Source organism: Drosophila ficusphila, unplaced genomic scaffold (assembly GCF_018152265.1).
Source record: "Drosophila ficusphila isolate 14025-0441.05 unplaced genomic scaffold, ASM1815226v1 contig_198, whole genome shotgun sequence".
Lineage (NCBI taxonomy): Eukaryota > Metazoa > Arthropoda > Insecta > Diptera > Drosophilidae > Drosophila > Drosophila ficusphila.
This window is the reverse complement of record NW_025064092.1, coordinates 12,430,331-12,448,267: the sequence shown is the minus strand read 5'-3', so window position 1 is coordinate 12,448,267 and position 17,937 is coordinate 12,430,331. Positions and strand designations below refer to the sequence as shown.

General features: G+C 43.2%; 6 protein-coding genes across 11 annotated transcripts; 3 read left to right on the top strand and 3 right to left on the bottom strand.

The window, feature by feature from the left end:
- Positions 1–99: 99 nt before the first annotated feature.
- LOC108097262 lies at positions 100–7,277 on the bottom strand. Of its 3 annotated transcripts, none has more exons than XM_017199453.2 (4): positions 7,094–7,277; positions 5,805–7,019; positions 5,452–5,592; positions 100–1,806 (listed from the first exon to the last, which is right to left on the bottom strand). In XM_017199453.2, the coding sequence occupies exons 2-4, from the start codon at positions 6,711–6,713 to the stop codon at positions 1,735–1,737; spliced, it is 1,122 nt and encodes a 373-aa protein (XP_017054942.1). In that variant the 5' UTR covers positions 6,714–7,019; positions 7,094–7,277; the 3' UTR covers positions 100–1,734. The 3 variants fall into 3 exon arrangements, with proteins under 3 accessions (XP_017054942.1, XP_017054941.1, XP_017054943.1); XM_017199452.2 differs by having other exon boundaries at positions 5,805–6,995; XM_017199454.2 differs by lacking the exon at positions 100–1,806 and adding an exon at positions 4,557–5,201 and having other exon boundaries at positions 5,805–6,995.
- Positions 2,016–4,519, bottom strand: LOC108097260 (translocating chain-associated membrane protein 1). Of its 2 annotated transcripts, none has more exons than XM_017199448.2 (2): positions 4,342–4,519; positions 2,016–3,665 (listed from the first exon to the last, which is right to left on the bottom strand). In XM_017199448.2, the coding sequence occupies exon 2, from the start codon at positions 3,628–3,630 to the stop codon at positions 2,524–2,526; it is 1,107 nt and encodes a 368-aa protein (XP_017054937.1). In that variant the 5' UTR covers positions 3,631–3,665; positions 4,342–4,519; the 3' UTR covers positions 2,016–2,523. The 2 variants fall into 2 exon arrangements, with proteins under 2 accessions (XP_017054937.1, XP_017054938.1); XM_017199449.2 differs by having other exon boundaries at positions 2,016–3,668; positions 4,342–4,456.
- Positions 7,278–7,858: 581 nt separating the features above from the next.
- LOC108097374 lies at positions 7,859–9,342 on the top strand. Its single transcript, XM_017199622.2, has one exon. The coding sequence runs from the start codon at positions 7,936–7,938 to the stop codon at positions 9,271–9,273; it is 1,338 nt and encodes a 445-aa protein (XP_017055111.1). The 5' UTR covers positions 7,859–7,935; the 3' UTR covers positions 9,274–9,342.
- A 785-nt stretch (positions 9,343–10,127) lies between these two features.
- Positions 10,128–11,553, top strand: LOC108097375 (nucleosome assembly protein 1-like 4). Its single transcript, XM_017199623.1, has 2 exons — positions 10,128–11,354; positions 11,445–11,553. Exon 1 carries the CDS (start codon positions 10,215–10,217, stop codon positions 11,304–11,306), a length of 1,092 nt encoding a protein of 363 aa, XP_017055112.1. The 5' UTR covers positions 10,128–10,214; the 3' UTR covers positions 11,307–11,354; positions 11,445–11,553.
- A 3-nt stretch (positions 11,554–11,556) lies between these two features.
- Positions 11,557–12,335, bottom strand: LOC108097377 (mediator of RNA polymerase II transcription subunit 22). 3 transcript variants are annotated; one of them, XM_017199625.1, is made up of 3 exons: positions 12,089–12,335; positions 11,929–12,030; positions 11,557–11,873 (listed from the first exon to the last, which is right to left on the bottom strand). In XM_017199625.1, exons 1-3 carry the CDS (start codon positions 12,198–12,200, stop codon positions 11,656–11,658), a joined length of 432 nt encoding a protein of 143 aa, XP_017055114.1. In that variant the 5' UTR covers positions 12,201–12,335; the 3' UTR covers positions 11,557–11,655. The 3 variants fall into 3 exon arrangements, with proteins under 3 accessions (XP_017055114.1, XP_017055115.1, XP_017055116.1); XM_017199627.1 differs by having other exon boundaries at positions 11,758–11,873; positions 11,948–12,030; positions 12,089–12,334; XM_017199626.1 differs by lacking the exon at positions 12,089–12,335 and having other exon boundaries at positions 11,948–12,030.
- A 427-nt stretch (positions 12,336–12,762) lies between these two features.
- On the top strand, positions 12,763–17,651 carry LOC108097298 (leucine-zipper-like transcriptional regulator 1 homolog). Its single transcript, XM_017199512.2, is given in 7 exon segments — positions 12,763–13,831; positions 13,902–14,598; positions 14,600–15,321; positions 15,372–15,547; positions 15,607–15,785; positions 15,868–17,020; positions 17,076–17,651. Coding segments are annotated over 6 exon segments (2,997 nt in total). The 5' UTR covers positions 12,763–13,082; the 3' UTR covers positions 16,342–17,020; positions 17,076–17,651.
- The last annotated feature ends 286 nt before the right edge of the window (positions 17,652–17,937 follow it).

Sequence of the window (17,937 nt, the reverse complement as noted above, 5' to 3'; positions counted from 1 at the left end):
ATTTTTTATATGAAAAACCAAGGGGAATTCCTTATCTAAAGATATTTTCCACTAATCCCTTATTATCGAAACATTTCGAACTTAATACCTCTTTTTTAGTTTATTTTTTAAATATTCACTTTAACAAGCAAAAACATTCAATATACTGTGTGTGTTTGTCATTTTCCGCCGGATATCTGTTTTGTATACATGGACTTAGTTTAGCTTTGCAAATTAGTGATAACATATACATATGGAGGATATATCCTGCTCGTAAATGTAAATGCAAGCCTTATACTTTGCGTTACATATTATTGTATATATATATATTCATATATATATATACTTATCTATAATTGTATATATATATTATGGGTGTGTATATGTTGAGCAAATCATTTTTGTGTTGCGAGTGACGCTATATAGTTGCTTCTCTGGATTTGTTTTGTTATTGGTTGTCGCTTTAAATATTACGCTTACAAAAATACAGATCTTCTCAAATACTTGTCAATGCTTCACAGTTATACACAGTTATATAGACATACATTAGTCCCCCGCTACGAACTTTATTCCCTCCTCGGTTTTACTGCCCCATCTGGATTTCCTTGGCAAGCTTTTAGAGTGCTCTTTGGTTACAAGCTGTGAAGGATCCTAGCCCGGATTCGAATCAAGATATAGATCCTTGCCCAGGCGTAAATGCATCCCTCAATAGTTTAGTGCTGGAAATCAATTATAGTCCTCACTTGATACATAATTAGAAGCACTGCTTGCGCAAAAAATATACTCGTTTCTGGACGTTTTCATTTGATTTGAGTGTGCTTTCCTAGGGTTCACACGATCTGGTGACATTTCTAGCTTATATATCTTACGAATTTTCCAAGTAAATTTTTAGCGGTACAATGCGATTTAGAGTTGCAAGGTAGTGTTCAAGGTGGTTTAAAAATTATTCTAATCGCTTTTTGGAGTAAAATGATGTTTAAAAAAGCTCGCTTAAGCTTAAAAAGTACATATTTTAGATGAATTTTGCATATTTGCATACATTTGTATATATATTTTACTAGGACCTTGAAACCCTGAAACGCACTGTACCTGTAGTTCGTTCACTTAACTTTTGTGATAAATGGAAAGTTTTCGTTCCTTAAAAATTTCTGATTTTCCAACTCAAATTATAGAGCTAGCTCATGCATATATTATGAATACTTTATATTTACTTTTATATCCTTATAGATCATGAAATTAAGCTTTCTTACGCACACACACACACATACACTCACACACACACTGAGACGCACACAACAATTGGGCAGGGGAAAAAAATACTTTCGAAAAAAGATTTATCAAAGCAGGAAACATTTTTTGGAAAACTATACAGATTAGCTCGCTTGTGATGTTGTTTCAGAAACAGTCTTCTTCATTTTTGGATTTCTTTTAGTTTTTTTTTTTTTGTTTCATTATCCGCTTGCTTTTTTGGAGAAAGGGATGAAGAAACATAACAGAGAAAGTTTTTGTGTTTCGGGACTGCGATCAGTTTTTTAGCATATATGCTTGGCTTTTTGGACAGCGCTGAGATCCAATATACATATTATAAATTGTGGGGCATTCTTAGCTTAAGATCTAGGTAAATACGTGCCTGTCTCAAAAACGAAAGTGAACAAAATTTCATCAAGCTTCGATCGCTTGAGCAGACCGAATAACAAAATGGTTAAATCGAAGATTAATTGGGAAAAATTTGGGAATCACCTAGACGAGCTTAAATTAATCGTCATCTGACATATTGGCGGTAGTAAGCAGAGTAGCGTTATCCTCGGCGCCCTGCTCCTCGATGTCCTGAAAGAATTGCATACATAATTGGTTAGTAAGGTTTAGTTTTTGTGGTGTTTGTGATTAATCTCAAATTAACTTCTAGACCCCTAGTTCAGTAAAATTCCCAAACTCTCAGTTCGTGTAAATAACCATAATTAATATTCATAACACAAAAAAATAAAATGTAGAAACGCAATATTTTCCTCACCTTCCAAATAAAACTCTCTGTAACCTTTACCAGTTTCTTATACAAAATATATATTTAGCAAATATTTTGTTTAATTCGGTACAATCTTGTTCTTTTTCATCTATTCCCTTTGTTAAGTTCTCTCTTTCTTTCGTTTTAATAAAAAATAGTTTTACATGCAAATAGGACGATCAAGGAAAAACAATTAAAAAACACAGGTTACAATAGTTTTTTTTGTATTTTTTTTTAATTTTTGTGTATATATAAAAATAAAAAAAATTGGTTTAAAAAAATGACGTTCACTTAAAATGAAATAAAACATTTAGGCTAAGAAATAGTTTCTTTTGTGTGTCGAGGAAGTAAATGCAGCAGAAATGTATACAGTAGTAGTTTTGAGCTTAACGAGATTTACAAAAACATGGAGCCGTGGTTTTTAATCGTGGCCATATATCTACTATATACTCAAGGCTCCTGTTATGGTGCTGCTCCATCTCTCATTTGTTTGGGATTGGAAGTGTGCGGAAGATTTTGTTGCTTTGTGTGTTCCCGAACTCTCACTTGAGTTTCTGCTTAATGGGACTTGGCGAAGTTTGGTCCGCCTCGGGCAGGTCGCTCTCCTTCTTGCGCTTGACCTTGTCCTTGGGCGTCTTGGCGGGTTTCTTAGTTTGCAGCGCCAGCTTGGCCTCCCGTTTGGCCTCCTTCTTGGCCTCCCGCTTAGCGCGCAGCTGCTCCGTAATGAAGGAGAACACCAAGTAGCCCTGCAGGGCAATCAGACCGCCCAAGGCTAGCAAGGATCTGACTCCACCAATGCCATAGTACAGGGTGAGCACTCCAATCACTGACGTAGCGAAGCGGATCAGAAAGAAGACGCCATTGTTAACCACTCGCAGCTTGGCCAGTCGCTCCTCGCGATCGAAGACGCCGATCAGCTGGAAGACATGCGACAACAGTTCACTGAAGTAGTGGAGCGTCAGCAAAACCAAAGCCAATCGCTGGAAACTCAGAGTATAGGCCAGGACAATCAAGGTGAAGCCGCTGACCGAGTGCACAATCTTGGGCTGCTGCTCCTCCTTGGTCTTGATCTTCTGGAAGTAAAGCTCCGGCAGCATGTGCAGATAGTAGGCCAGCTGCACAACAAAGTAGAATTTGTGCAGGAAACTCATCGGATGATCGGGAAAGCCCTCCCACAGCTGGGCTACCTGGCCGAGGTAGCCCTCCTTGAGCAAGACATGGGCGCCCCAGACGAAGGACAGTAAATAAAAGGCCACCAGTTGACCGGACTCGTTAAAGCGGGCCAGCTTAAACTTGGACAAATGCAGCTTTTTGCTGATTTTGTCCAGCACGAACTCCTGGATAATTGCGTGCATGATAATGCAGGTAAGGGTGTAGAAGAATATCGCACAGTAGTCCTTGATCCCGGCAATGTAGGTATAGGCCTTGCCATATGGCTGCTCTCTGCTGGGATCCTCGCCGCTGACATTATGATGCAGGGATATAAACGCACTCGCAAACGCTGCCGTCGATTCGTTCATCAGACCAACCACGAAAACCATGGCCACGCAAGATATAATGTCCGCATGGTTTTGGATAACGAACTCGTGGCTTAGGATAGGCGGATTTTTATTGCTGGTCTTGCGACCGAGTCCAGGTTTGATTGCCATCGCTCTGGCAGGTGAAATAACAGGTAATTCAGAAGCTTCTGAAACATGATTTAAATTGGTTAGAAATATAATACTAGTTTCGCACTTTTCGAGTCTCACATGTTCAAAAACTAAGGATCTAAACTAAGGAAAGCTAAGTACCTGAAATATTGTTTGTTATCTATAAGATGTACTGTTAACAGATACTACTGAAAACAGCTTTTACTAAGGATGGTACCTGTTCCATATAAACCATATCCAACAGTAGATACTTTAACTACTCAGCATAAGGTGTTAATAGTAACCGTATTGAACCTAATTTCCTTTTAGCGTATACTGTATTAGGATATTTTGTAATAAATCTGGTGTCAAGTGATATATAGTTGCTCCTATTCGAGTTGTGCCTTATCTTATAACCTACATCTTTTATATTGATATATCCTAGCACGATTAGTGTTAATTACCGCATTAAAATTGTTCCGATGCAACTAAGTTTCGGTCACACGTATTAAAAAAGGATCTTACATCTAACCCACCTTATTTTTTGGCTTGGGATACTGAAGGGATAACTACTGTATTAAAGATGCTCCTCCAACAACAAACACACAATTTGCCGTGTTGGCACTGCACACACATTCTCACAGTCAAGACAGCGCGCCCCCCACACACACACACAGAGACTCCAAAAGACACGCTGGCAAAATTGTTGTTGCATGTTTGCCATTTACTCACAGGATTTATCCGTTTTGGCCAAGACTTCAGGCCAACTGCTGGATTCACAACGTGATATTGCTGACGTAGGCGAGTTGTGCGTTGTGGCACACTGGGTCCGATTCGGGTCTTGATCTGGAACTGAATCGGACACAAACTGAAATGTCTGCTCTGGACGCTCTGCCACTGTTTGGGTTTCACTCCCCCAGGGATGGCGTATCGTGCTCCACATCAGCTCCACTTTTCACACGTTCCGGCACACAATTTATTGATTTTTTTTCATTTTTTATAAAGATTCAATACTGCAGCTTGACTTACACTGCGTTTCTTTGCTCTATTCAATAAAAAAAACCATTTTTTTATTTCACATATTCCAAGCAGATTCCGCTTATTCTAACTTTCGCGCAGCCCTGGAAAGAAATTGCCACGCAGCGAAACACTCTCTCTCCGCTCTCCACTGGTGCCGTCCTATTCGCACGCATGCCGGCTCCTAGCTTCTCGCTCTCGCAAGCGCCACATATGATGATGTGTACATCTAGCTAGGGCTGCAGGGACTGTGACGTTTGGTTGGCGCCAATTCGGTTTTTTTAAACTGATTTTTTTTAAAGAAGGTTCATCCACATATCACTGATTTTCACATAAGGCTTAAGAGTGTTTACTTTTCAGTCAAGATAAGCATTTTACCGAAACATATTTCACTTTATGTGCGTTCAGCCCTGGTTTGTTAGCATAAGACTTTCCATAACCAGGGCTGGCTACGAATCGCATTTTGGGCGCGATATTCAAACTTATTTCAATAACATAAAAAATGTAATATTTTAGGAACAGTCCCATTTTATCTAGGAAGATTGAATGCTAGGGGTAAAAAACGTTTTAACGTACTGAAATATAAAAAAAAAAAAAAATAAAAATTAAACAATTAAACACACTAAAATTAAATTAAAAGGAAACTAAATAAGCTACACAAGAACATAAACATAAACGAGTTTTACTTTTTTGACCGCGGTTTTTATAAAAATCTGCACGGGTATAATAACTAAAAGCATGGAAACGAGCTCAAGGTCACGCTACCCACCGCCCCAAACACCTGCTTCCGGTTCGTTGGCCAAGTTAATTGCATTTTGTACTCACATTGCGATTTCGCTTGCGAACGGAGGACACAATTGTGCGCTTGTTGCGTGCAACCAGGCAAACCGTTATGATCAGAATCACTCCGATGAGGGCGAAGCCCAAAAGAGCGGGCAACAGCACGCTATCCTCATCCTTGTAGCCCTATAAAAAAAAACCAGGTGTTTATAAAGACTGTAAGCGAATTCGCTACTGGGGGCACCCGTTACTCAATCATAAAAACGAATATTCTGGTTACATAAAATGGCCAGAACTAATTTAAATGCCTTTTAAGTTCATATTTTTGGGACTACTCCACCCAGTGAACCGTATGAGTATCGGATAACCCCAACCTCAAAAAATTGCGTGCCACTTACGTCCCACTGAAAGTAGGTTGAGGGATCGATGTAGGGCCAGTGCGTCTTTATCCAAGCGCTGTTGCTCTTCTCGTCATACTGCAGAGTTCCCGAGTCCTGACTCTTCCCATCCGCTTCTGATTGTACTTGCATCCTGGAGTTCTGAGCGGCTCCGTTCTGGATTTGTAGTCCTTGGGCTTTGGCCAGAACAGGTGGTATGATGGGTTTCTTGGCGGCGGATTTAAGCAAGGGGACCTGGATAATTCGCGTCGTGATAGTGGTGGCAGGTGGCATGTATTTTGGAATGGTCACTGCTGGCTCCCTGGTTGTGGTGGTGGTTACTGTTGTTTGAGTGGGAGCTGGCGTAGTTGTAGTGGTGGTGCTGCTGCTGGTTGAAGTGGCTGTCGTGGTAGTGGAGCTACTGGTGGTAATGGAATTCGGATTGGTTTTATTCAAGCGGAGCACAAACTGCTCCACTCCATTGCGGTTGACAATTTGCACATTTCTTCCCACATTCTGCTGCAGCTGAGGTGATCCTGTGGGTAATACGGGATTAGCTGCCGGTTCTCCACCACCTCCCGATCCGCCCCTTTGTGGGCTGTGGATCAGGGCCGCTTTGGTCTTCAAGAACCATTCCGTTGGGTTTGGTAGACATTCGGCAGAAACCAAAAAGGGTATAAGCACTGCTCCAATGATAACGGTGCACACGAAAATAAGGCCCAAGTAGGCAAAGAAGGATCGTCTGCGACGTTGACCCTTGACTTTGACAGATCCCGAAGAAGAGGAGGAAGAACCAGAGGACGAGGCTCCTCCCCCGCCGGAAGCTGAGCGTCCGGAACCGGAAAGTTTGCCCTCGATACGGAAGTCGTCATTCTGCGGTAGAATCGTATACTGCAGACTGTTTTCACCGTGCCTAATGGTCTTATACATGGTGTCCCGTTCTTTTAATCTGTTCCAGAGTCTTCCAGAGCTCCCCTGCTGTTCTGGAGCTTCCCTCACGTATTCTGTTGGATGTTTTTTTTTGTAATTCAGTTCCGTTATTCTATTTTCACTGCAGATCCTTTTTATGTTCGTTGCTTGGTCCTCTTTAGAGGTAATTCCACTTGCTTAGCTTTGCTAAAACAAACACACCAAATGATTTGCCAATGCAGTTTTCTCCTTTATCCCTTTCTCCTTCTTCTTTGTCTTCCTGATGTTATTCTTGTTTTGCTCCTAAAAATGCAACATCTTACACTTCTATTTCTCACTCCAACCTTCGCTCTTGTTTTCTCCCTTTACCTTTCAACGGGTAATACTCAATAATCGCTCACCTATGCTTTTCTGTAGGTCCCCAAGCCAAAAATTCAGTGTCCTTTTTCCACGATTTTGCTACAAATGAATGCTTCGTCCTCTGGTCCTTTACAAAATTTGCTGTGCCTTTTATTAACGTGTCTCGGAAATATTGTTTTTGTTCCTGTTCCTGCTGCTGATGCTCCTTGCGCACTAAATTTTATGTTTTTATTGATTAGGCGTTTGTTGTTTTTTGACGCAAGCGCAGTCTTAAGATTACGTGAAAGTGTTCGAAAGTGCGTAGCACAAAGGACCTTTTTAGTGTTGAGCAGTGAACGCCAGGATTCAAATCCTATTTTTTATTTGTATTAAAAACTTAATTAAGGTAATTGATTTTTAGAAAAACTACCTGAAACGGACTGCTTAAATTATCCCCAATTAATATTATTTGATCAGACATGTCATTAAGTTCAGATCCCTAACTAACAACTAACAGCTACTAGACTCTGCTTCTATTTAAGCAGACTTTGCACCAGAAGATAACAACAACACGATTGTCTAGAGATTGCCCACGATTACTTATAATGCATAGCGGTCCGTGCTAATGGATCAATCAAAAATTGCGTCCGCAGACAGAGCCAGATTTACGAGGTAGTCATATACCAACGGTCGTAAAGTTTCCGCCATTCCATCGATAAGCCAAGGGGGTCGGGATGGGGCTGGTGGTTTATCGGTAGCTTATCGGGGATCGATAAGCTGGGGCCTAAGCAGTTCCTCGCGCAACCTGCATTGGGTTTTCAGTCACGTTAAATAAGCAAAACGGTCAACAATATTTACTGGGAACCTTATATTTTTCTTTGAACCAAAGTACAAAGTTTTTAAAATGGTATTCATTCTGTTCCTTGGTCTGGTCCTTGGGATAATAATAGTGCTGGTGGTCTTGGTGCTGAAGCTACTGGGACTAAAACCTCCATTAATTTTCGATAAATACCCACTGAAAGGTATTTTTTATCGCGTTAAGTTCTGGCTCGCGTTATTGATCCTTCGACACCTGAGATATCGTATATATGAAAGGAATGAGGAGCTACTAGGCTCAACGGAACATCTGGCTAAGATCGACAGACCCCAAGAGCTCAGCAATGATCCAAAAAGCTACGACGTGGTCAGCTTTATGGCTGCCAATAATAAGGGTCAGAAACTGATGGTTACATTGGAGAGAAGAAGGCGGGGAGTTCTAAAAGCTGCCTTGTACCTATGGCTTCCAGAAAGGGGCTTGCTAAGCTCCCCAAATCTGCCCGATATGATTTATTTTACCACTAAAAACGGAGAGGAGAGCAGCGAGTTTCAAGGTGGAGGCTTCCATGTTTATCCGGAGGAATCAATGAAAGTTTGGCGGATTACATACAAAGGTGTGCTGAAGTGTCAAGTAGGAGAGGTGGTGGACAAAATTCCAGTTGACTTGGACCTTCGCTTCAACAGCTCCTCCGCAGAACACTTTGATTATAACAGGGACCTTAGTTCCTCTTTAATAGCTGACTCTGTAGCCAGAGAGGCCTGGAATGAAAAGTTCTACAGCCTGATTCGAGGGGTCAATCACATTGTGGAAAAGCGAGCCCACTATGAGCAGAATGGAGAACTGTCGGGAAAAGTTATCCTCGAGGGCAACGATCTTTTGCTAAAAATGCCTGCTCTTCGGGATCACAGCTTCGGAACAGAACGCTGTCTGAGCTCCATCCACCGATATGTGTACTTTGCCTTGTTCCTGGAGGATGGCACCAGCTTGGTGGTAGGAAATCTCAGCCAGCCCTCCTTTTTCCTCTCTTCCCTAAAGGTTGGCTACGTTTGTACTCCTTCGGGAAAATATCAACCGCTGACCTGGAGCAATTTCGAGCTTTACTCCTACGGCGAAAAGGGAATTCCACCGCAGCATCAGAATTTTATCGTACACACCGAGGACAAGGAGTATCTTATCCAGATTCAAGTGGAGGGATCAGCTTTGCGTTATGTTGGCGGAGATTGGGAGTCCAAAGTGTTCAACCAGTTCGTGTCCTGTGTGGTTAACGGAGTTTCCGGTCAAGGTCACGCCGAGTTCCTGTATAGCCACAAAGAAGGCAGGCCGGAAGATGTATCCTCTAAGGACCCAAGCTGGTACCAGAACATCAAGCGTTTCGAAAGGAACCTGACTTCGCTGGAGGAGGAGGACAGGGAATTTATATTTTAGTGTTTTTTTTTTTTGGTGTCATACGTATATTACAAGAATAAAGACTACGACTTTTTAGTAAACTGTCAACAGAAGTTTTCAAAAGCAAATTAGCTACGCTTATTAAGAAGCTGGAATATGCAATCTTAAAACCCATAAAGATTCAATAAAATATGAAAACAGGTTTATCAAGCGAAGGCCAATAGGTGCAGTTGAAATCAAACCTGTACGATAAGGGAGATTGGAAGACTAGTTGGGCAGTTGGACATTCCTGTGGAGATTCAGAGCACTTAAAACGTTCGGGAAACCCTCGAAAACCAGCAGAGTTAATCGTCAATAAATAAACATGCAGTGGCAAGATTAGTGAAATATTTCGGTTTTTTTTAATAAATAACGGCGTATCGATCGGGGTATATGGGCCTAAAAGACAACGGAGCTATCTTATCGGGTAGTAAAGCTATACAAAGCTAAGACCAGGTGTCACTTACAATCAGAGGTATGTATCTGATTTTAATTTATGGATTCCCTATTATGGACCAGAATATCAATGCCACAATGTCAATTAATGGTTTGCAGATAAGTCCCGGGCATTATGACCCCAGGTATGTCACATATCTGAGCATATACTGTCGATAAGGCAATCGCCAACAGATATTGATTATCGATTTACACAGAATTGGACCATATCGTGAGCTGTTTTTCGAATTAAATTTTAACAAAATCGGATAACTATATCATTTAATGATTTCTTGTCAGAAAATGCAATAAATAAATAGGTTAGGTTGTGACAAATTTCTGATTTCTAATTTCAGAAAAAAGCCTCAAATGCAGTAAATTCGGATTTTAATACTTTTTAAGTAGCTCCAAAGCCATTTGTCATTTTTGGGATTTATTAAAACAACAATATATTGTCGGGCTAACGGATCCTAAATTTCACAGTTGTTTTCATACCAAATTCCGTAATGTTTGAGGTTGAACAAAGTCCGTTGCCCCAGAGGGAAACTAAACCGGATCCGAAGGCAGATGGAATCAGTGAATGTGTGCGTTCTCTGGACACCCAAGCATCCGTTTACAATGCAACGGAATCTACGGAGCCGGCTTTGAGTCCTGCGGATCTGCCTGCCGGAACCCGAAAGGCCTTTCTCCGACACATGATCAGCCAATTGCCGGAATCCGTACAGAATCGAATTAAAGTACTTAAACAAAATCAGCTGCAACAGGTGCGTATTTCGGAGAAGTTTTTTCGAGAGGTCTACGATCTGGAACGGCGATACTACAGTCAGAGTTGCGTCCTTTTCGATACGAGGAGAGATATTTTGGATGGTGTGGTGGAGCCACCCGTCCAAACAGAAAGCTCTTGGCCCGAGGAACCGCAGGATACGTTGCCCCTGGACTTTGAGAACAACGAAGAGCTGCGTCAATTAAAATTGAAATTGACGCCAATAGTGCCAGATTCTTTGGGTATTCCACGCTTTTGGTTGACCGTCTTCCAGAATGTTCCCCTGCTTTCGGAACTGGTTCACGATCATGATGAACCGTTGCTGGAGTGCCTGATGGATGTGCGACTGGCATACGATCAGGATAGCTATACGGTTATCTTCCAGTTTCGACCTAACGGCTTTCTGCACGACTCTTCGCTGCTGCTGACGAAGCGCTATTTCCTGCAGCACTTGGCGGACCAGGACTATCCTTTCTTGTTCGAGGGCCCGGAAATAGTGCGATGCGAGGGTTGCCACATCCACTGGCGCGATGGTTCCAATCTGACTCTCCAAACGGTAGTGAGCCGACGAAGGAACAGAGCCCGCAGTGTCACTAAGGTGATGCCTCGTGAATCTTTCTTTCGTTTCTTTGCTCCGCCGCAGGCTTTGGATTTGTCCCTTGCAGATGAGAAAACCAAGCTGATTCTTGGTAACGACTTTGAAGTGGGTTTCCTGCTGCGTACGCAAATCGTCCCAAAAGCAATTCTCTTCTATACAGGCGATCTGGTGGAGAGCCTGAACGAACCGGATGCTCGCTCCTTGTCCTCCGAAGTGGAGCTGAGGCAGGTTTTGTGAATGCAACAAGTCTTACCATAAACCACTTGTTTACATGATTGTGGTTAGGTTAAATAGTTATCATCTATGATCAACAATATTCTATGGTTTGGGCAAAACCTATACAAATATACAACTTGTTTACAGGATTGTGGTTAGGTTAAATAGTTATCATCTATGATCAACAATATTCTATGGTTTGGGCAAAACCTATACAAATATAAGATAGTATACTTACGATTTTAAATCATGAATATAAAGTGACTTTAAATTTTTTGTCTTATCTTCTAATAGTTTTAATTTTTGATCAACAAAATTTTATAGTTGGACCAAATGCATTACAAACATATTGCTAACCTTAAGCTCAGGGCTACTTAAATATGCTTGTGTAGTATTCCTCCTCCAGGTCGTATAGATCCATTGCCATTTCGTCCCTTAATTTCATAAGCTTTTTATCGCACTCGCTTTGCGTGTTTCTAAACAGTTGGGAATTGTTCGTGATGGCTTCGTTAACCGAGTGAAAATCGTTGAGGATCAAGTACTGCTTAAGGTCTGCCACTAGTTTCATCAATGATTCACCGGCGCGAACTGGAATGAAGGACATATAACAAGAATAACGCTTCGCTTTTCAGGGAAAACTCACCCATATTAGCCGCACGGACCTGCATTTCTAAAGCATCCTGTTCGCATTGCGTAGTCTTCGAAATTTGACTGTGACTTTCCCGGCGTGCCAACTTAAGAATCTCTGGAGCGGATAAAGACATTTATTACTACGTTTTAAGGTGAATTTACAACATTTTTACCATCAAAGTTTTCCAACATGCTGCGAACGTCGTCCTTTAGACGCGCATTGTAAGACTTTAAGAGCGCCTCTTTCGATTGCGGCAATATCGTTGTTCTTGATCCGCTGGCCATTGTCCTGTTGCGCTAACTCTTTTGCCTTGCCTACCTTAAATGCACAGTTTACCAAAGAATTTGTTTATTTGTTAAGAAACCGGCGCCCCTTGTTTTGTTTTCGGTTGAGACACCAGTGGTGGCACCTCTTAAGTTATCGTCAGTGGTAGCACTACTCGTTATCGATAGTCATTTCACTTGCAGTGAATACCAAGCAACAAATATTAAAAAATAGGAAATAAACTCAGTAAGGAGTTTCTGTTAGCAGGACATGTTTTTTTTTAAACAATATGTTGGCTTTCGGTAAATTTATCCCCATTAGTCGAATTGGAATCGTTTTTTGAAGTAGGGCTGCGTGATTTTTGTACATTATCGATATGAAATGTATCGCTCTTGTAGAAACATGTCAAATTGATAAATAAATATTTAAAAACAAATACCTAGAAATTGAATTCCTCATAGCGCCATTAAAGAATTAATGCTACATTCTGATTAATCAAAAAGAAACAAGAACTATCTGGCGAAAAATATTTTTTCGTGTTAAAACTATCGATAGACATGATAGACACTGATATATTTTTCACATCCCTATCACACCTGGGCGAGCGGTTTTACGTATATTTTGTTCGCTTCGCCGTTTTCGACGGCCACAAAAGTGGACGCCTAGTAGTTTGCGTTGGCTCAAAAAAAAGGAGCGACAAGTCTTGCACGGTCTATGCCCCAACATCGGGAAATGACGAAACGCTGTTAACGTCTGAATCGCTGTTTTACGAAGTGTATTCGTGTGTTTGTGTGTGTAAGCTTAGATCTTTTGTTGTACCAAAAAACGCATTTTGTGGAGAAGCGGACAAGGTTTACCTAGAGCCAGGACGACGAAGAACCCTGCCAGCGTGTGATGTTTTAATGCTTAAGTCGATTAGTGGCGGCGTTGGCGTGGCATCCACGGAAAGAAGTGGTGGCGGAGGAGGGGGAGCCGGAGGAGGAGGAGCGGGGGGGCCATCCTCTGGGAGCAGGAGCACCAGCGGAAGTGGGCGTGCCAGTTGTGGGCTGGGCTCTAGTTCGATTTCGAGTGGATTGAGTGCGGTCTGTGGTTTTGTGACAGGCAACGGAGGAGCTGACCGGGATCGGGACAGAGGATTGGCCAGCAGCAGTGGAGGCAGCACTCCCGCCGGGATACCATATTGCCCAGCTTGTGTGGCCACCGCCAACCAACAGAACCCCAGCCAGAACTCTAGTCCCCAGCACGAGGGCTTCTTCTCGCGCAGCTCTTCCAAGTCAAGCAAGCGGAACAAGGCCAGGAAGAGCGCTTCTACTGCCGGCTGCTTGGACGCCCAGCACATCCGAGCGAATCTCCGGATGTCCATGACAAATTCGATGCGGGGCTCAAGGGGTAACAGCAGCAGCGGAGCCGGCTCCTCCTCCTCGCAAGCTCCGTCGAGCAGCAGCTGCAGCAGCAGCGGAGCAGCTGTCTCTGGTTGCGGGCTATCTTACGATGGGGCCAGCACCGCCAGCAGTGGCAGTGGCGGTGGGAGTGGCAAGGCCGCATCGCCGGGAAGTTACAGCTGCAATGCCCTTAATGTGGACTTTACGTCATACACGGCCACCCACCAGTGGACCAGGATGCTCGAGTGTGCCGAGTTTGTGGGAGCCAAGTAAGTGCTACAGCTATACACTTGCCTTTGAAATAAATAATGCAAATTGTTTTCTTTTTGTTTTTGTGAGGCGGAGCAAACACACAGTTGTGGCCTACAAGGATGCGATGTTCGTGTTTGGAGGAGACAACGGCAAGAACATGCTGAACGACCTGATCCGCTTCGGCGTGAAGGACAAGTCTTGGGGGCGGGCGTGCGCGACGGGAACTCCGCCAGCTCCGCGATACCATCACTCGGCTGTAGTGGCCGGAAGCTCAATGTTCATCTTTGGGGGCTACACCGGCGACATCCACTCCAACTCGAATCTGACCAACAAGAACGATCTGTTCGAGTACAAATTTCAAAGCGCTATGTGGGTGGAGTGGAAGTTCTCTGGCCGCCAACCGGTCCCCCGATCCGCGCACGGAGCATCCGTCTACGACAACAAGATGTGGATCTATGCGGGCTACGACGGCAATGCCCGCTTGAACGATATGTGGACGCTGAATCTCACCGGGGAGAATCACCAGTGGGAGGAGGTGGAACAGTTGGGGGATCGTCCTCCCACCTGCTGCAATTTCCCCGTGGCAGTGGCTCGTGACGCCATGTACGTCTTTTCCGGGCAGAGTGGCCTCCAGATTACAAACTCGTTGTTCGAATTCCACTTCAAGACCCGCACCTGGCGGCGCATTTCGAACGAGCCTGTGTTGCGGGGCGCCACCTCAGCACCGCCCTCGCGCAGGTATGGCCACACAATGGTGCACCACGATCGGTTCCTATACGTCTTCGGGGGGCTCGGCAGACTCTACGCTGCCCAACGATCTACACTGCTACGACCTGGACTCGCAGGTGTGGTCCGTCATTCTGCCGGAACAGAACTCGGATGTACCCTCGGGCCGGGTTTTCCATGCCTCAGCCGTCATCTGCGACGCCATGTATATTTTCGGCGGGACCGTTGACAATAGCGTCCGGCGAGGCGACACCTATCGCTTTCAGTTCTCATCGTATCCGAAGTGCACGCTGCGCGACGACTTCGGCAAGTTCTTTCTGGACAAACAGTTCTGCGACATCCAGTTCATTGTGGGAGCGGAGGAGATTCGGATTTTTGCGCATATCGCCTTTGTGGCGGCGCGCTCGAAGTATCTAAGGAACAAGATACTCACTGCTCGCGAGGCGCGCCAGCAGCAGATGGAGAAGGTCTACGGGGTGGGCCAGGTGGATGCACTGGCCCTCAATACGGGCGCGGGTGGGGACCGCGGACCCATGCTGGAGGTGCGACTGGCTCAAGCCTCCCCCGAGGCATTCGACATTATACTAAACTACATTTATACCGATCGCATCGATCTGAAGGACACGTACAGCAAGAACATCATTATTCTCATCACGGACATATACCAACTGGCCGGATTGTTCACCATGCCACGGCTGGCCCACGGCTGCATCCAGTATTTGGACTACAAGATCAACAAGGTCAACGTGCTCGAGGCGCTCTACAATGCTGACAAGAGCAAGTGAGTGGTGTTAATACATTAGATAAACATTTGATAACTTTCGGCCTTAGCATTAAGATCATTAAGGATCACTGCATGCAGTTTATCATCAAGGATGAGAACTACACCGAGGTGGTTATGTCCAGTGAGTTTAGCGATTTAGACAAGCCTCTGCTGGTGGAGATCATTCGCAAGCGTCTTCATCCCAGCAAGCTGGTGATGGACACAAGTTACGAGGCAAACATAGGTGAGCTTGCCGACTTTCTGTCCCATTTTTTCTTTTGCTGAAGAACCACTTTATGCAAGGAACCACCCTGGAGATCGACCTTTGCGCTTTTCTGGAGTCAACCGGCAACGATTTCTGCGACATAAGCCTCGTCCTAGAGGATCATGTGATACCAGCCCATAAGTCGGTTTTGTCATCGCGTTGTACCTACTTTCAGGGAATGTTCAGATCGTTTATGCCCCCGGATAACACCGTCCATGTGAGTGCTGTTTAAAAACTCTGAATTCTGTTTAATTGGCTGCTTAAACTCAATTAATACGTAACTTTTCCCTTTTTCTTAGATCCAAATTGGCGAAATCTCACCCTCGCTGGAGGCGTTCCACTCGCTGCTTCGGTATATTTACTACGGCGAGACAAAGATGCCACCGCAGGATGCACTGTACTTGTTCCAGGCACCCTGCTTTTATGGATTGGCCAACAATCGGCTTCACGCGTTCTGCAAATACTCGCTGGAGCACAATATCACATTCGAAAACGTGCTGCAGACCCTGGAGGCCTCGGACATCACCAAGATCTATGACATCAAAGAGTACGCTCTCAAGCTGATTGTCAAAGATTTTGCCAAGGTTGCAAGGCTGCCAAAAATAGCCGGTTTGTCGCGCGAACTGTTGCTGGAGATCATACGCGCTGTGGCCGATTCGCACGGCGAGTTCCTCACGCGGATCAATATTAATACAGATATCTGAAAACTGGTGCTGCTCCAGCCGGCATTGCAGTTGTTGCTCGCCTGGTTGCAAATCGGACGTAGCACGTAATGCGGCAGTAGCGGTTGGTAGCGCCGAACGACATTATCCATTTACCACTTTTCGGTTCATCCACCCCCTTGATCGTCTACGACTTCACTTGGCCAGTGATTTAAATCGAGCAATCGAGGAGTCGGTATTTATAAATTCATCAGATGTGTTCTATTTATTGGTATGCTGGAGGGGTTAGCAGCTCAGGATATCGAAACCAATTTGAATCTGCACGACTTTTGGGTTTCTGCATAACAATGATATAAAAACTGCTGCTGCCTCATAGCCACAAAGGCCGCACGCACAGTTTACTCACCGTCTACAACCAGCTTTTTATATATGCATAGTTATTATCCTATCTGCACAGCAGTATTAAACCGGAACGCACCTACAATCTATTCGAATGAGATGACATTGAAAACATCCCAGTTAATCGCAATTAATTCGTTGACCTCATCTTTTCCAAAACTCCATTATACTTGTGCTGGGACATTAGAACAGATATTATATTGATTTATGATGGCCTTTTAACATGTTAGAGTGAATTGCGAACTTACACAAGAAGTTATTGTTTTTGAAATTTTAATTTCGGAAAAGGTTAACTTATAAATTACCAGTTAAAAATAAAACACTTCAAGGAAGCCACCAATAAAACCTGGACGGTTTTCAAAGCTCAGCAAAGAATGCTTAAATAAAGCTGGTGAGTAACCACACTCATTATCAAAAATACATAAGTTAATTTAACTTTTTTTCAGATTGAGGGCGCCCTTCTAATTAAACTCAATACACAAAACGTTTTTGAGCAGAAAAAAACAGGTTTTTTTAAAGTTTCATATTCTTTCTAATCTGTAAGTTTGAGCACTCTGGCAAAGTGAAATATTTAAAATGTTTAAATTGTCCTTTTGCTGAACTTAAACTATTTAATATTCCAAAGTCTGGAGGACTAACTTTGCGAGGGACCCTTTTTGTTATACTCCTACCCAAGTACAACCAGTACCAGTTCATAAGGATCTAAATCTTTTAGTGTGTACTTTAATTTATATAGAAGCCGTAAGGTGTATTATCTATGCTAAGGAACCTTTGACCTTGAACCACCTCATTCCTCATCAATGCGCAAATTCTCCTTACACCTACGCAAGAAAAATAATTTAAAGTGAACTTTTATTCGATTGACTTGATTACTCAATACTTGCCCCAAAAGTTTTTTTTTAATTTTTAGTATATGTATATAAATCCTAATTGTGATAAATAACTTTTTATTATGATTATATTGTGACTATTGTTAAGCAGTCTTTGTTTAGACTCTTTAGTTTCATTTCGAATATTTTCGTTATAATTTCGTTTTAGTTGCTGTATGACGAGAATCCAGAATAAAAAATATTATGATACGTATATGCAATCTCTGTTGATGTATGCTAAATGGGAATACGTTGCGGGTTTACCGCTGAACCGAAGGAAAACAATGGAATTCAAGACAAACAAACGGAGCCCACAGTTTTCGGCTGAGTTTTCCCAAGCTGGCTGGGCGTAGATAAATTTATTTGATGGGAATTGAAACAAAACAAAGGCTGCAGCCGAAAGTTGGAGCTGTGAAAGGGGGTGGTGAAACCCAGTCGA

What these genes read in the sequence shown, in the direction of transcription:
- LOC108097260 (XM_017199448.2), bottom strand. Translation starts at nt 3,630, where the DNA reads ATGGCAATCAAACCTGGACTCGGTCGCAAGACCAGCAATAAAAATCCG.
- LOC108097262 (XM_017199453.2), bottom strand. Translation starts at nt 6,713, where the DNA reads ATGTATAAGACCATTAGGCACGGTGAAAACAGTCTGCAGTATACGATT. An exon ending in CAACCTACTTTCAGTGGGAC is followed by an intron (nt 5,593 to 5,804) that starts GTAAGTGGCACG and finishes TTTTTTTTATAG; the next exon opens with GGCTACAAGGATGAGGATAG. An exon ending in TTCGCAAGCGAAATCGCAAT is followed by an intron (nt 1,807 to 5,451) that starts GTGAGTACAAAA and finishes CAATTCTTTCAG; the next exon opens with GACATCGAGGAGCAGGGCGC.
- LOC108097374 (XM_017199622.2), top strand. Translation starts at nt 7,936, where the DNA reads ATGGTATTCATTCTGTTCCTTGGTCTGGTCCTTGGGATAATAATAGTG.
- LOC108097375 (XM_017199623.1), top strand. Translation starts at nt 10,215, where the DNA reads ATGTTTGAGGTTGAACAAAGTCCGTTGCCCCAGAGGGAAACTAAACCG.
- LOC108097377 (XM_017199625.1), bottom strand. Translation starts at nt 12,200, where the DNA reads ATGGCCAGCGGATCAAGAACAACGATATTGCCGCAATCGAAAGAGGCG. An exon ending in CATGTTGGAAAACTTTGATG is followed by an intron (nt 12,031 to 12,088) that starts GTAAAAATGTTG and finishes TATCCGCTCCAG; the next exon opens with AGATTCTTAAGTTGGCACGC. An exon ending in GGTCCGTGCGGCTAATATGG is followed by an intron (nt 11,874 to 11,928) that starts GTGAGTTTTCCC and finishes CCTTCATTCCAG; the next exon opens with TTCGCGCCGGTGAATCATTG.